Here is a 17,775-nt window from a genome sequence, read left to right as displayed (position 1 = left end):
CAGCAGCCCCCTTTTAGGTAGTTGTAGGTGCAGCAGCCCCCTTTAGGTTGTTGTAGGTGCAGCAGCTTCCTTTAGGTAGTTGTAGGTGTAGCACCGCCTATTAGATAAATGTAGTTGTAGCAGCCCCCTTTAGGTAAATGTAGGTGTGGCAGCCCCCTTTAGGTAGTTGTAAGTGCAGCAGCCCCCTGTAGATAGTTATAGTGCAGCAGCTCCCCTTTAGTGCAGCAGCTCCCTTTTGGTAAATGTAGGTGCGGCAGCCTCCTTAGATAAATGTAGGTGCAGCAGCCCCTTTTAGGTAGTTGTAGGTGCAGCAGCCCCATTTAGGTAGTTGTAGGTGCAGCAGCCTGCTTTAGCTAGTTGTAGTGCAACAGCCCCCTTTAGTGCAACAGCCCCCTTTAGAGCAAAAGCCCCCTTTAGTGCAGCAGCCCCTAAAGTAAATGTAAAACAGTCACCCGTGCACCCACACTAAACCCTATACTCAATGTTCATGCTTCATCCATTTAATTCCCACAAGAGGTAAGTTCACATGTCTGGACGGGGAGAAGAGAAGGGACGACGTCTGTTTCGCGGCTGCATGCCGTATCTGCCGGTCCCTACCGCACGCCACCTCTGCCGGTTTGGTAGGGGCCGTCAGAAGCGGCGTGCAGCCGCAAAACGGACGTTGTCCCGTCTCTTCTCCCCTTCCCGACATGTGAACTTACCTCTTGTGGGAATTAAATGGATGAAGCATGAACATCGAGTGCCGTGAGTTTTTCTTCAAGTCTTTATTCAAGCTACCAAGAATACTGTCTCAACATGTTGTCACAGAGCACCGGTATACTATCATGCCATGGACTGTTGATTTTCTGCATGTACGGGCTAAGTTGAAGCTAGGTGTGTGATTGTGGACGTTTGTAGCAGTGCCGACTGCACTTTCTTGATAGAACCACTAAACCCAATACATCGGGTTATACTGCGGGTGAACAGGAGACCGATGCGGGCTCTCTGACTAATTTACATACCTGCAGTCTGGAGCACGCACCCTCTTAAGATCGGCTTCTTTCTGCGCTAAATTGCGTCCTGGAATATTCATGGTTGCTGGTCACGTGAACGCCCAGTAGGCACAAGTGCTCATGTGATCAGCGACTATAAATATTCAAATCCAGCTAGCGGGCTTGCCTCCAGCGTGTAATTCAGCGCAGATAGAAGCCAATCTTCAGTATGAAAGCGACGGACTAAAGGTATGTATATAAGTCAGAGTCCCCGCATCGGTCTCCCGTTCACCCGCACTCTAACCTGGTGTATTGGGTTTAGGTGACCATTTACCTTTAAGTAAAAAAAAAAAACACTCACCTGGCTCACCAATAGTCCTCAGCAATGTGGCCTCTCTCCTCTTCTTGCCTTCTGCTCTGGTTCGTGCTCCAGCACATGATGATGTCACTCCTCACCGTGCACATCGTGGGCGGCCGCAAGAGTGATTGACAGGGTGAGGAGCCAATAGCTCTTCGCTCTCTCAATCAGCCGAACCCTGCATTTAACTATATATATTGTGAGAAGGTGAAAAGGATAATAGTGGACAGTCACCAAAGCTCCTGGCCTTGGTGAAGTAAGAGCCGGTATTTATTCAGTGTCTGTGCTGTGATGCAGACTGACACTGTGGCTATAGTATGGCTGGAAGGCCAATCCGCGACGGCTCTTACCGGGAATGGTCAAGTGTAGGGTGGGGGCCATTCCCCACAATCCAGGCCATCTTTTGTTGGCCTTAAAGCTAAGCTGCCTCACCAGCTGAGGGGGATTTGCTAGTTGCAGCTCACACTGCCAGAGAGAGCTGAGTGTGGAGTTCTTCCCTGAGACTTTGGAAGCTGGTGAGCAGCCTGCCTGGAGGCTTAGAAAAGACTTGCTTGATGCCGCATGGCATGGACTGAGGTGTAAACAAACACCTAAGGAATACAGGTGGACTTTTGTAAAATTTTCCTTTGTTCTGCATTTAAAGACTGTTTGCTGTGTAAGAAGTGTGAATAAAGCATTGAACTTTGAGTTGAAAAGTCCTGTTTCCTTGCCTCTATACTGCAACCGCACCTGTCTGCAAGAGCGAGTCATCACAATATATATATAATGTTCTAATGTTGCAAAACTGGAGGTCCACAGTTCTGACACCAATGTCCTATATCTATCACTGCAGACTAGCATAGGTGAGGTTTAAAGCAAACCTGTCATCAGTATCACCCGCACTTACCTGTAGTGCGGGTGACACTGATTAAAATTATGTTTACCTCGTCCCGATTCATCGCTGCATTCTGTATTTATCCACTTTTTAGTCATATGCAAATTAGCTGCTTGGGGCATGGGAAAAGCTCTGATCGCTTCCCAGGGCACTGTGATGTCATCACTGTCGGGTGGGCACTCCACCAAGCTCTTTAATATTCAGATGATGTCACAGTGCCCTGGGAAGAGATCGGAGTTGTCAGTGTACAATTTTTTTGGTGCATAATGAATATTCTAATATACTTTGGGGAAATTTATCAAGCTCTGGCACCAGTTTTCTGGCTCCAAAAGAAGCAAATTTATGCGCAAGCACAATTTCACATGTCTAGAAAATGAGAACTGTACACTTGAACGCTCAGTACGCACAAGCACTCACATGATCAGCTACATGTATATTCAAATCCAGCTGGCGGGCCTGCCTCCAGCGCACAATTCAGCACAGTTAGATGCTGATCTTCAGAGGGACAGAGCGACGGACTAAAGGTATGTGTATAAGTCAGAGACCCAGCATCAGTCCCCGCATTGGCCTATTTCCACTGAGCTAAACTCCCAAAATATATACACACTGTATTCACACCAGTCTGACCACCACTTCTAGAGTGGCGTGGTGGTCAGTATCCTAGGCAAATAGCTGATAACAAGGGGAGGAAAGGAGCAGGGATATCAGCAGAAGGAGGTAACTTTGCTACATGAATGTATTTGCAAAAATAGTTAACTTTACATGCCTTGCCCAGTTTAACTATGGTCCATTAGTTAAGATGGAGACACCCTTATAATTGCTGTACCTCATCTACCTATGCTGCATGCTAGGGGAATAGCAAGGGTAAGAGCAAAGGGCTTAGTCTGATAATGTTGAGCGAGATACTATATTGTGAAGACAGGGTAGTGTGATTGGTAATGTTACTGACCTTCTGATATCAGTTTTAGAATTGGACATAAATTATTATTATCTGGGAAACAACTATTATAACTAGTATAACCATTTTTATCAGCGATTAAGACACATGACATCCTTTAGTAAGTCAACTTTATTGATGCCGTACACATATTAATATTACTGAATAGCCAAGATGATGCAAAAGCTAACAGTGATACAAGCTAACAAGTACTTATAAACAACCATCTTCTTAGAACTGTCTTCACAGGATGGCTAGGATTGATTATATCTCTTTATTCGTATTAGATATGCAAGCATTGCACTGTAAAGAGTTTGAGGGCTGTAAGTTCATAGTTTACCATCTGAGCTATGAGTATAATTGTCACTCTCCTTTTAGATATGTAAAGCCTTCAAATGTGACTTTGCTATGATCATTACAAACCTAGTGTAATCTTTGCAAGACTTTACAAAGAGTCAACCACTAATAATACCTTTTGAGAAACTGTGACATCTTGAAATGTTATTTGGTGTAGTAAGTTGGTGAAGCTTCAGTGAAGCCGAGTGGGTAGATGGGGTCTTTCCTGGAATTACTGGTGTCTTTTAAATACCCCTTTAAGCCACTTATGTAATTTGGATACTTTTGTGTATACCCCATATTTGCCTTGTTGTGCACAACCTTCTCCCCAGCTAACAATTCCAGTTACAAAATAAGTGTCTCTGTATGGGGTGACATGCGGACCGCCGCTGTCTCCCTGACAAGCATCTTTCACCTCTTTGTCATAGCCTGCACAAAACATGTTTTCAGAGATTGTGAATTTACTGGACTCTTTGCAAGTTTGCCTAGTGACATAGGGTACATAAAGCATCTGAAGTTTTGTGGACTGAGCCCCCCGCTCATGAAGACGCCCAAAACCGCTCACCATTGCCTGCCTCTCATTCATCAGGACTTGGTCAGCAAAATCAGGATCGGGGATGCATGCCGGAATGATGTTATCAGTAAAGTTAATGGCTTCTTTCAGTTTTATCACAGCTATGTCAAAGTCATAGGTTGCCCTGACAAATTTAGGATGAATAATTGTCTTATCCACTTTATGTATTGATTCAGTGCCTTCCTTCTTTAGTGTATTCATCTCTCCTATAAAATTACAAAAAATAGGGTTAGTTTTGGTTGGTTTTAAATGCAAAGGTTGAAAGTAAATTTTTAACTCTCATATTAATAACCAAAGTTTGATTATCAGAATATATTTTATAGTTGTTTATTATTATTATTGTTACTACTTCTTTATTGACTTAAAGGGGTACTCTGGTGGAAAACATCCACTGGTGCCAGAAAGTTTAACAGATTTGTAAATTACTTCTATTAAAAAATCTATACCTTTTCAGTACATATTAGCAGCTGTATGCTACAGAGGAAATTCTTTTCTTTTTTAGTTTCTTTTTTTTTTTGTCTTGTCCACAGTGCTCTCTGCTGACACCTGATGCTCGTATCAGGAGCTGTCAAAAGCAGGAGAAAATCCCCATAGCAAACCTATGCTGCTCTGGACAGTTCCTTACACAGACAGAGGTGTCAGCAGAGAGCACTATAGACAAGACAAAAAGAAATGAAAGGGGTACTCCGGTGGAAAACTTTTTTTTTTTTTTTTTAAATCAACTGGTACCAGAAAGTTAAACAGATTTGTAAATTACTTCTATAAAAAAAATCCTAATCCTTCCAGTACTTATTAGCTAATGAATACTACAGAGGAAATTCTTTTCTTTTTTGTACGCCTTTAAGTAGTAACAAAAAAAGTGACAACCATCTTCACTGTGCACAAACAAAACCCGTAATAGTGGAATAAAATAACAAACAAAGGAAATGTATTGGGTCTAGAATGTACAAGTTTAAAGGGATACAACCTCTTCCTTAGTTTCAAGGACATAGATAAAAATGTAAGGATGTATACACTGATATAATAACATTTAAAACAATATTTGTTTTATCTGAATGTGTCTTTGAATCTGAGGAAGAGGTTGTATGCTTCCGAAATGTGTTCATTCTAGACCCAATACATTTTGTTATTTTAGACAGTTATTCTCTGTTTTGCTTTGTGCGCAGTACAGGTTGTTGTTTCTTTTTTTTATTTATTATTTTTAAGTGATTGGCTCCTGAAGTTCTTCCTAGGAGTGTTTTTTTACAACCCACTGCAGCTGACCCTGGGACTACTAATTCACTCATATGGCCACTTACCTGTTATGGGATTTCTGCTATAAGGCTTCTCCACAACCTACATGATATACTTGTTAGGGCTGTAGTACATGATCGCTATGTCTTTGTGCAGCCCTTTGCTTCTATCAGCCAATCTGGCCGCACATCCCTTATTACAGGGAGAAATGTGTGCACAATGACTGATGATTTTTTTGATGGGTCCAAGCAACCCGATCAGCCAACAAACAGGTAATAACGTCAGCTGATCGCTCACCCTATTACAAAGGGCAATATCACCCTGCTAAGCTTAGACAACAAATCTCTGCTCTGTGCACTTCAATGTTTTCCTAATCCTGCTTAACCTTTTCAAATCTATACTTGCTCTCCAGGTTACTTACCTACAACAACCTTGAAATACTTTGTCTGATTCATACAGTGGGCTGCTGTGAGGATGAACTGCTTGGACAGGATTGTTCCTCCACAAAAGGGTTCGTCATCTTCACTTAGTAAGACAGCCTGCATCAGTTTACCAGATTATATGTTAGATGTATATTGTTAAAGAAATGACTGTTATGTTTGGGTTATTTAAACATTTTTTTTAGTAAATCATTATTAACATAATAGCCCTACTATGACATTTTGAAAGTGTTATAGGGGCCAAAGGCACCGCTGAGGCAGAACGCCGCTACAACCACTGGTTGGCTGACTGTGCATGTCCTGTGGGGGTTGAAAGGTACATAACTTGGAAGAGAAGGAGACCATCGGAGGATTTGGAGCATCAGAAGGTGAGTATAACGGGTTTATTATTTTTATACAACCCCCAACCTAAAGGGAAACTACTTTTGCTTGGGCAATCCCTCTATTCAGACTTGGCATAAAAATCAGGCTAGGAGTCTCCGTAAGGTAGTACCAACACCAAATGTGAGACCTTTTAAATATCTACCATAGCTAAATATGTAGCCCTAAACACATGCAACATTTACATATATATGTTAAAACTCTTCTTCTACAGCCAACATTTGTATACATTCATATATAAAGAGGACCTGTTGGTAACCCAAAAAGTTTTAGATTTTACTATCATTTAATAGTAAACACCTATTACAGATTCTTGATATGCCCTTTCATTCCTGAGATATGAGGGTTTATAATTTGTCTGACCATTGTGGGAATCAGTCAGATCGGCGTCATCTTAATTTTAATAATAGGAGTGACTCAATCAAATAATGGGCTGAATTATATAGTCAGGGGGTCTAAATGTTGTATATTGAGGGGCATGTATGCTTAATACATACTCCCTGACTGTATATTCCCACCATCACCTAAGATTCTCTCCTGTTATTAAAAGTGAGTTGACGCCCATCCGACTGATTCCCTGGATTGTCTACAGGTCATCTTTAAGAAAGACCACATTGATTATTAGTTACCTGCCATGGGCATTCTCCAAATTTGCAGTCTTTTCCACCTACAATCCTCTCATTTGGGTTATCCTCATAGTCATCATATAAAGGAGGGTCATCAGGAAGGACATTTTCAGGCTTGATGTTCTCACCAAGTGTTGTGGAGCCAGCTTGGTTTTCTGTAACATTGCTTATCTGTGAACCATCTGTGTTTATTTTAGGAGTTTCCACTTCCTCAGGTGCTGATCTCTTGACTCTATAGCCAGGTCTTCTGCCACAGGAATAGTGTTCTGTACCACACAGTCAAGATTTATAATGTTACACAAGTGCACACAATCTAACAATGAAAATTAACTGGTAAACAGGGAAAATATCCAACCAAATACATTTCATAGTTCTGTTCACAGATTCAATCTATTAATTCCCATTGGTGCCATACAATACAGATGTATACTGGTGCTTCAATGTATATATAACATAAAATGAAGCAACTTTTAAAAAAATCTTCATACGGCAACATTTTCTGTATAAAGCTGCTATGAGGATCTATGTATTTTCAGACTGTAATGATGTTACTGTACTTCCACTGGCCCTTATTCTACTCAACAGTAGAAGAGAAAGCAAAAAGATTAAAGTTTTAAGTGACTGCAGGATAAGACAACAGAAGGTGTTTGGTAATTTGTAACTTTAGAGACACACAAGTCTTCATAATGGTGTTTTATAATTTACCTTTTTAAAGAGGACTCGTGGCCAACCCCCCAAAAATTAGACTACATTATCCCTAAATAGCTTAGGTTGATCACACACCTTTTTACAGCTTCTTGATAAACCCTTCCGTTCCTGAGATATGAGTGTTTATAGTCAGGCTGGTTTCACACCACGTTTTCAGACATATGGGACCACATACAGCTGGGGGAGCTAAAACCGGGCGCTCCCGTATCCCTGCCATATGCCGTCCGTATGTAATTCATTTCAATGAGCCAACTGGATTGAAACGCATGCGGTTTTCCAACTGAACTAACACCGTGGTCCATTGAAATAATTATATACGGGCGGCACACGGCAGGGATATGGGGTTTTAGCTCCCCCCAGCCGTATGCGTTCCCGTATGTCTGAAAACGTGGTGTGAACCCAGCCTCAGAGTGGTGTAACAGTCAGGGGGTGTGTATTAGTCATACACAACCCTCAATGTACAACATTCACCCCCCCCCCCCCCGACTGTATAATCCTGCCCATCACCTGCTCATTCCAGTTTTATTATTAAAGGACAACTGTAGTGGTACCGTTTTACATATGCCCGTGCCCTGGCCTCAAAAATAAACAAAATAAACTCATACATACCTTCCTACGAGCCCATTTGGTCTGGCACAGGCCTCACGGTACGGCAGTGCTGACGTCATTCCACTTCCTGGGGACGGGGACGCCGCAGAGCCGTCGGCGTATCACCGGCCGTAGCCATGTCCCGCCCCGGCTGGTGATAGGCTGAGCCGACTGTCATGTTAGGAGCTCTAGCCGGCTTCTTACATGACAGTCTTACATGACAACACAGTCTATGCCCAGCCCATTTGACTGATTTTCTGCATTGTCAGACAAATTATAAACCCTTATATGTCAGGAATGGAAAGGTGTATCAAGGACATTTGATTAGGGCACTCTTAGCTATTTAAAGACAGAAAAATAAAAAATTTTGGGCAAAGTTGGGCAAAGGTCCTGTTTAAATGGGGTGTGTCCCGGCACTCTCTGACATTGCCCAATCAGGGTTAACAGTGTCAGACTATGTAAGGACACAGCCAAGGAGAAAGATAACGCCAATAGCCACTATTCATAAGGTATGGTAGTGTCAGACTATGTAAGGACACAGCCAAGGAGAAAGATAACGCCAATAGCAACTATTCATCAGGTATGGTAGACTTATCCACCCACATCTCATCTAGTCAAGGGGGTGGTCTTCTCAATGAGATGGTCTTGTAGAGGTTTTCACTGTAGGAAATGTTTCTGCATGCAGATTGACTGGGTGTGTATGTTAAACAAGTACTCATATGATGGGGTGTGGGTGACATTCTGATAGAAACAGGAAAATTTTTTTATCAATCTATATTAAAGTAGGCTGGCATGGATCATAATCTCAGACATAGAAAACATATATACAGGACCAAGTGATCCTTGCCATCTTTCTAGCAATAAGTTACAAGAACATACTAGAAAATGAAGATTTGTCTTCCTTGTCATATTGTTTCATGCATGATGGTACCTCACATGACATAATCCACAAATAATGTTTTTGTTTGGGTCAAGCTTTTCCCAATGTTCCTATATCACATTCAGTGGTCTCTTTTGTCATCTTCCTTGGAGGAACGTAAAGAAGGATAAACCAGTAAATGCATGCAAAATCTCTCTGTATGCAAATAACAGATATAGGAGCCTAAAATCCTATTATCTTTATTGCACAGCATTGGGTCAACCCTTCTTAAAACCATCAGTTGAAGGGTGATAGGATATAACTCACAACCTAAATTCTATGAGGCTAATGGTTTTGCTTCATTGAAGGGGTTGTGTCCACCCCAAAATTCTTGCTCATAGACTCTGGCTGGCTTAAAAATAAATAGCTGGTGATTGGCTTAGAAGCTGCTTTCTGTGTGTCCACACTAAAGCAGACGGAACTCCTTAACCAGGATCAGACACCTTCTGGACGGATACGACAGAGGTAAGGGGAAGGCCAATTTTTCCATTTTTTACTAGTGTGATCTCATGGAAAATAATTTTGTGGGGCCGTACAACCCCTATAAACTAGACTGAAAGTTTAAACCCTGATCTTAAAGGTTTTTTTTATTTTTTGATTGGTATATGAAGAATACCGATAGAACTCTTTTTGTAGTGATAGTTTTGAGGCAGGTTCTGTAACACTTTCCTATAACTTATCTTGGTATAAAATCAATAGCAATCAGAAGAAGAACTGAAAGATCATCACTTCAGATAACCACTGAAATCAGATGTATCAAACTAAATTTGTCTAACAACTATAGCCAACATAAAGAGTATAGAAAAAGGGGTCTGCTTTGTTTCAGAAAGAGTGCTACTCTTGTTCTTGGAATATAACAAATGAGTTATAATTTAACTGTGAAACTACAGCTGCAATATGTAAAATCAATACATTTATTTTCATTTCAAATCATTAAGTGAACTAGATTGACATTTCTTACCAGTTGGCACACATGATTTCCCGTCATCTCCCAGCCTATATCCAGTGGTACAAGAACAAACAACATCTCTGTCTTCTACCCTGCAGTACTGGTCACAGCCACCATTGTTCAGACTGCACATTTTTAGTATAACTGCAAAATGATAAATCTACATGTAAGTGCGAGCAAAAAGCGTATTCACTTTATTAAAGCATACCTGTCAGATCCCACAAAAAAAAAAAATGTTACTCGGTACCTAATCCTGACCATATTATTTTTATCTCGATATCACCTATATTTACCTTGTGGTGGTGGTCGGTGATTGCTGTGTCTTATCATGTAGCCTTGTCCATGAGTCATCTCTTGTCCATGACTCATGGACAAGTGTGCTGCTGCACTACTAGTGTCCCAGTAGGTATGGGGACCCCTAGTGGTGGAATTTTCAGGAGCCATATTATAAAAGGTCTTTAATTTTCATCAGTAACAACATATAAAAGGTTTCTGGATGTGACACTGCCCATTTAACATTTTCATATAGCTGTCTCTAGATGTATGTGGTTCCTTGGGAGCAAAGTCATAGTGAATCCCCTGTCTACCTCTAAGCATGTTTAACCTGACTGCCATGGATTGTTTGGCTCAATTATATTAGAGTATAAATCCCAAAGTAGTTTCAACTAAGCCTGGAGTAAATTCAAGTCAGTTCAAACACAAGTAACTTAACCCCTTCAGGACGGAGCCCATTTTGGCCTTAAGGACCGGAGCGTTTTTTGCACATCTGACCACTGTCACTTTAATCATTAATAACTCTGGAATGCTTTTAGTTATCATTCTGATTCCGAGATTGTTTTTTCGTGACATATTCTACTTTAACATAGTGGTAAATTTTTGTCGATACTTGCATCCTTTCTTGGTGAAAAATCCGTAAATTTGATGAAAAATTTGAAAATTTAGCATTTTTCTAACTTTGAAGCTTTCTGCTTGTAAGGAAAATGGATATTACGAATACATTTTTTTTTGGTTCACATATACAATATGTCTACTTTATGTTTGCATCATAAAATTGACGTGTTTTTACTTTTGGAAGACACCAGAGGGCTTCAACGGTCAGCAGCAATTTTCCGATTTTTCACAAAATTTTCAAACTCAGTATTTTTCAGGGACCAGTTCAGGTTTGAAGTGGATTTGAAGGGTCTTCATATTAGAAATACCCCATAAATGACCCCATTATAAAAACTACACCCCCCAAAGTATTCAAAATGACATTCAGTAAGTGTTTTAACCCTTTAGGTGTTTCACACGAATAGCAGCAAAGTGAAGGAGAAAATTCACAATCTTCATTTTTTACACTCACATGTTCTTGTAGACCCAATTTTAGAATTTTTACAAGGGGTAAAAGGACAAAATTTTTACTTGTATTTGTAGCCCAATTTCTCTCGAGTAAGCACATACCTCATATGTCTATGTAAAATGTTCGGCGGGCGCAGTAGAGGGCTCAGAAGGGAAGGAGCGACAAGGGGATTTTGGAGAGTACGTTTTTCTGAAATGGTTTTTGGGGGGCATGTTACCTTTAGGAAGCCCTTATGGTGCCAGAACAGCAAAAAACCCCCACATGGCATACCATTTTGGAAACTAGACCCCTCGGGGAATGTAACATGGGATAAAGTGAACCTTAATACCCCACAGGTGTTTCACGACTTTTGCAAATGTAAAAAAAAAAAAAAATTTTACCTAAAATGCTTGTTTTCCCAAAAAAATTTTATTTTTAAAAAGGGTAATAGCAGAAAATACCCCTAAAAATTTGAAGCCCAATTTCTCCCGATTCAGAAAACACCCCATATGGGGGTGAAAAGTGCTCTGCTGGCGCACTACAGGTCTCAGAAGAGAAGGAGTCACATTTGGCTTTTTGAAAGCGAATTTTGCTCTGGGGGCATGCCGCATTTAGGAAGCCCCTATGGTGCCAGGATAGCAAAAAAACCCCCACATGGCATACCATTTTGGAAACTAGACCCCTCGGGGAACGTAACAAGGGGTTAAGTGAACCTTTATACCCCACAGGTGTTTCACGACTTTTGCATATGTAAAAATTTTTTTTTTTTTTTACCTAAAATGCTTGTTTTCCCCAAAATTTTACATTTTTAAAAAGGGTAAAAGCAGAAAATACCCCCCAAAATTTGTAACACAATTTCTCCCGAGTACGGCGATACCCCATATGTGACCCTAAACTGTTGCCTTGAAATACGACAGGGCTCCAAAGTGAGAGCGCCATGCGCATTTGAGGCCTAAATTAGGGATTGCATAGGGGTGGACATAGGGGTATTCTACGCCAGTGATTCCCAAACAGGGTGCCTCCAGCTGTTGCAAAACTCCCAGCATGCCTGGACAGTCAACGGCTGTCCGACAATACTGGGAGTTGTTTTGCAACAGCTGGAGGCTCCGTTCTGGAAACAGTGGCGTACCAGACGTTTTTCATTTTTATTGGGGAGGGGAGGGGGGCTGTGTAGGGGTATGTGTATATGTAGTGTTTTTTACTTTTTATTTTATTTTTTGTGGTAGTGTAGTGTAGTGTTTTTAGGGTACAGTCGCACGGGCGGGGGGTTCACAGTAGTTTCTCGCTGGCAATTTGAGCTGCAGCAGAAAGTTTGCGGCAGCTCAAACTTGCAGCCAGATACTTACTGTAATCCTCCGCCCATGTGAGTGTACCCTGTACGTTCACATTGGGGGGGGGACATCCAGCTGTTGCATAACTACAACTCCCAGCATGCCCGTTGGCTGTCGGTGACTGCTGAGAGTTGTAGTTTTGCAACAACTGTAGGTACACTGGTTATGTATCACTGAGTTTGTGACCTAACTCAGTGTTTCACAACCAGTGTGCCTCCAGCTGTTGCAAAACTACAACTCCCAGCATGTACGGTGCATGGTGTAAGGTGACTGCTGAGAGTTGTAGTTTGCAACAGCTGGAGGCACACCGGTCGTGAAACACTGAGTTAGGTAAAAAAAAACTCTTGAGTTTCACAACCAGTGTGCCTTCAGCTGTTGCAAAACTACAACTCTCAGCAGTCACCGACAGCCAACGGGCATGCTGGGAGTTGTAGTTATGCAACCAGCAGATGCACCACTACAACTCCCAGCATGCACTTTAGCTGTTTGTGCAAGCTGGGAGTTGTAGTTAGACAACAGCTGAAGGTACACTTTTCCATAGAAATAATGTGCCTCCAGCTGTTGCAAAACCATAAGTCCCAGCATGCCCATAAGGGAATGCTGGGAGTTGTGGTGGTCTGCCTCCTGCTGTTGCATAACTACAGCTCCCAGCATGCCCTTTTTGCATGCTGGGAGCTGTTGCTAAGCAACAGCAGGAGGCTGTAACTCACCTCCTGCTGTTGCTTCATCGCTGGACTGTCCCTCGCCGCCGCAGCTGCTCCTGGGGCCCCGATCCCAACAGGGGCGCCGGGGATCGGGGTCCCCAGCACCGGGGGTCGTCTTCCCGCACCCGCTCACGCCCTCCGGAAGAGGGGCGGAGCGGGTGCGGGAGTGACACCCGCAGCAGGCGCCCTGATTGGTCGGCCGGTAATCCGGCCGACGAATCAGGGCGATCGTGAGGTGGCACCAGTGCCACCTCACCCCTGCAGGCTCTGGCTGTTCGGCCCCGAACAGCCAGTAATTCCGGGTCACCGGGTCACCGGAGACCCGATTGACCCGGAATCGCCGCAGATCGCTGGACTGAATTGTCCAGCGATCTGCGGCGATCGCCGACATGGGGGGGCATAATGACCCCCCTGGGCGATATGCCGGGATGCCTGCTGAACGATTTCAGCAGGCATCCGGCTCCGGTCCCCAACCGGCTAGCGGTGGGGGCCGGAATTCCCACGGGCGTATGGATACGCCCTCGGTCCTTAAGGACTCGGGATGCAGGGCGTATCCATACGCCCTATGTCCTGAAGAGGTTAAAGGGGTACTCCGCTGGAATTTTTTTTTTTTTTTTTTTTAAATCAACTGGTGCCAGAAAGTTAAACATATTTGTAAATTACTTCTATTTAAAAAAAAATCTTAATCCTTCCGTACTTATTAGCGGCTGTATACTACAGAGGAAATTCTTTTATTTTGGGGTTTATTTTCTGTCATGGCCACAGTGCTCTCTGCTAACACCTCTGTCCATGTCAGGAACTGTCCAGAGCAGAAGAAAATCCCCATAGCAAACCTATCCTGCTCTGGACAGTTCCTAAAATGGACAGAAGTGTCAGCAGAAAGCACTGTGGTCGTGACAGAAAAGAAATCCCAAAAGAAAAGAATTTCCTCTGTTGTATACAGCCCCAAATAAGTACTGGAAGGATTAGGCATTTTTAATAGAAGAGATCAAAAGTGCACCAAACTCACAAGACTTGATATGAAAAATACCTTTATTGTTTACAATTTAAAGTGACACACAAAAAAAATCAGCAGCAATCAGAAGAAAAAGAGACTCCAAACAAAGAATTAAACATGTCTCAGAGGGACATGGGATAAAAATCAGGAAGTTATATGCATAGGTCAACATGTGGTACCATGTATAAAGTAAACTAGATAGGTCCACACAACATATACAGTCATGGCCGTAAATGTTGGCACCCCTGAAATTTTTCAAGAAAATGAAATATTTCTCACAGAAAAACAATGTTGGTTCTCAGACAGTTCTCTTCTCCTCTTTCTGTTGTCCATGCTTAGTGTGGCACACACAGACACACAACACAAAGACTAAGTGAACTTCTCTCATTTTTATCTGCTTTCAGGTGTGATTTTTATATTGCCCACACCTGTTACTTGCCCCAGGTGAGTTTAATGGAACATCACATGCTTGAAACAAACTAATTTATCCACAATTTTGAAAGGGTGCCAATAATTTTGTCCAGCCCATTTTTGGAGTTTGGTGTGACATTATGTCCAATTTGCTTTTTTTCCTCCATTTTTGGTTTAGTTCCAATGCACATAAATGGAATAAACATGTTTATAGCAAAACATGTGTTAATGCAATCCTTTTCTGTGAGAAATACTTAATTTTCTTGAAAAATTTCAGGGGTGCCAACATTTACGGTCATGACTGTAAGTATATGCACCTTAGCCTAACATCTGTAAACCCAGTACACTTATGTAAACAAAGAGATATATGCAGTAGTATGGCACTAAAGTGTCAATTGTCCGATGCCCAGAACAGTAATATAGTAATATATGGGACAATGGATGAAATCCATACACAGCTGAAGAGCTAAGCAACCTCCATAATGGTTGGAGCATCGATTGTCCCTGTTGGAAACAATTTACATAACAAACTGTCCATACATCCAGTCACCTGACATAGTGCCAGACTCACATAGTGTTGGGAGCCTACCCCTACGCCGTTTCGCTCACTCGCTTCCTCAGGGAGTGTGTCAACGGCACCCGGGATTCCCAGCCAGTCTCCCATGCCTGTACTTGCCGGGCCCTAAGCTGGGTAGAAGTCTGCGATCTGACGAGAGCAGGCGCATTCAGCTTAGGATGGCCGTTGACAATGATGTCATTTTAAATTGTAAACCATAAAGATATTTTTCATATTAAGTCTTGTGAGTTTGGTGCACTTTTGATAGGTTCTCTAATTGTTACAATAGCACCAAACATTGGTATGGTGTATTTTGGTTATGGCCTCTATCATTGGTTTATATAATTTTTAATAGAAGTAATTTACAAATCTGTTTAACTTTCTGCCACCAGTTGATTTAAAAAAAAAATAATAATAATTTCCACTGAGTACCCCTTTAAACTCTAAATTAAGATTCTACCCGTGCCTTCTATAGTTGTGCTTCACAAATTATTGTAAAATATATCTCAGTGAGATAAAGTTAGTCTCAAAGCTTACCTATTTCACAAGTTTTGCCCTCAAAACCGGAGTTGCAGAGACATGTGAATTCATTAACTCCATCTTTGCATGAGCCACCATACTGACAAGGATTAGAGGAACATTGGTCACCATCTAAAATATAAAATAAAAATAAAATGCAGAGTCATATAAAGGCTTTATTTAATTTTACTTTTAATTGCTGGGATAATGCAATTGTTAAAGTTTCCAAAAGACTGGTCTGTACCCTAATGCTGGAGATTATACATATCACATAATCCTCTATCCAATGTTGTGATCCTACCTATAACATACAAGTGATTACTTTATGCTTGAAGAAAAGCATAGAGTACTGCCTATCAACCTGTAACTGTGCTTATGCTACTGGATAAGTAAAAATTATGGCTTACCTTCATTAGCATTGGAAGTCCTTCCCATGCTTTGAAGTTTAGAGATTGTCCCCAGTGAGGTTCATACCCACCCTTTAGTTATCACTTAAAGGGTTATCAGTTAAAGGGTTTTCAAGCCTATGACGTTTCCAGAATTGCATCTTTCTTCCTTATAGGTAATACATTTATAATCCTTTAGTTTTACATTTCTGATTCAGCCATCACACTGAATAAATTGAGGATGATATGTTTATTGCTTCACGTGTGACTATGGAACATGCCTCTTACAATCACAATACTGGTCCAGATTTACTAAGATAGTTGGGTTTTCAAAATCCCTATATATTAGGGTTTTACATTCACATTTCATTAGAATTCAACAGTTTGCTTTTTTAGTGTATTTGGTTGGTTTGTGATGTGCAGCTCTCTGTGTTCCATTGCGCCATTTTGAGAAAATTTACATAAAAAACTGTAGGAACACCCTTAGTAATTATCTCTGAACATAAGAAAAAATAAAAGACACATCCCTTTTAGGGTTTCTCAGCTGCTTTGTTGGTCTCAGTTCAAAATTTAAATTTAGACTGTAAATTTGTTCTCCCTTAGTCCTTTTAGCGGCACAAATAGTGGGGATTTCTACACCCTGCAGGCTGACAGGACAGATGGAATTTTTAATGAGTGAAGTACTATTGGAGAACTTATCCCCTGTCAGCCACCACTTTGTGGGGGGTCAATACGGGGATCCCGTGCAGGAGATCGCTGGGGGTCAATCAGATACTTTTTGGATAGTAAATAAGTTGTCCTGCACAATAGTACTCCTTTAAGCTATACTCTAAAAGGATTCCTAAACTCCACCACCCCCTTGTGTAATATATTGAATACAGACTAAAAAAAAGTCTTGTGCTGCTGAAAGGACTAAGGGAAAACCGATTATGAATCTAAATTGTAAACTTTCCTTACATCCTATCAGCAGCACAAATAGTAGGGATGTAACATAAAGAAGGGATCTACATAAAGAAGATCTTCTACTGAGAATATTATGTATTTGGAATATACCATGAGGCTTAGCTGCAAATCTGTTCTAATGAAATTAAAGAGTGCTCAGCTACAGAAGCAGAAAGAACCTTGGTAGAATGGGATCTGAGGCCTCTTCTGGGCCCAGAAAGAAAATCAATAGGTTTTCTACAAGAAGCATTCCTTTCCAGATATGTTTTGGAGACAGCAGCCCAGATCTTTAGCAATCCAACTGATGTTATCTTAAGAGGCTCTAAATTGGGAAAGATTTGGAAGGACGATTACTTGTTTGATGTTGGCCATAAGTTCAATTGCTTTCTTAGCAGATGTAATTGCTAGGAAGAAAGTAACCGTAAAGGAAATTTTAAATAAAGTTCCCTAAATGCTCAAATGAAGGCTGTCTCTTTAGGACCAAAGGCAGATCCCAGGAGAATAGACTGTATAGATTTGGATCCTAATAGTAGTGCAGCTGAGACCTCTCTAAAAAGCCCTGCTGGACTGCATACACCAATTGAGGGTGGGTCGAAACTTTTCAAAGTCTACACCAATAAGGAAGATAGATCTTACTTCGAAGTAGATACTTTTGAGCCAATATGGAATAATGGTTATAAGAGATGTTTGTTCCTGACAGGCTTTGGAAGAATTCTC

The 17,775-nt window shown here is 41.4% G+C and overlaps 2 protein-coding genes across 2 annotated transcripts in view; both read right to left on the bottom strand.

Moving 5' to 3' along the window:
• The window catches only part of PROZ (protein Z, vitamin K dependent plasma glycoprotein), a 37,003-nt gene extending 35,931 nt beyond the window's left edge, over positions 1-1,072 (bottom strand). The window contains exon 1 of the mRNA XM_056560107.1: positions 1,002-1,072. Within this exon, the coding sequence (XP_056416082.1) occupies positions 1,002-1,072 (71 nt within the window). The remainder of the gene's footprint in view (positions 1-1,001) is intronic.
• Positions 1,073-3,257: 2,185 nt separating this feature from the next.
• F10 (coagulation factor X) overlaps positions 3,258-17,775 on the bottom strand; it is a 33,893-nt gene continuing 19,375 nt past the window's right edge. Inside the window, exons 4-8 of the mRNA XM_056555806.1 lie at positions 15,749-15,862; positions 9,907-10,038; positions 6,734-6,996; positions 5,705-5,822; positions 3,258-4,256 (exon numbers count right to left, since the gene is read on the bottom strand). Coding sequence (XP_056411781.1) covers positions 3,709-4,256; positions 5,705-5,822; positions 6,734-6,996; positions 9,907-10,038; positions 15,749-15,862 — 1,175 coding nt within the window. The 3' untranslated portion in view covers positions 3,258-3,708. The remainder of the gene's footprint in view (positions 4,257-5,704; positions 5,823-6,733; positions 6,997-9,906; positions 10,039-15,748; positions 15,863-17,775) is intronic.

The sequence above is a fragment of the Hyla sarda genome, chromosome 2 (assembly GCF_029499605.1).
Source record: "Hyla sarda isolate aHylSar1 chromosome 2, aHylSar1.hap1, whole genome shotgun sequence".
Lineage (NCBI taxonomy): Eukaryota > Metazoa > Chordata > Amphibia > Anura > Hylidae > Hyla > Hyla sarda.
The sequence above is the reverse complement of the archived record's forward strand: the minus strand, read 5'-3'. Positions and strand labels throughout refer to the sequence as shown.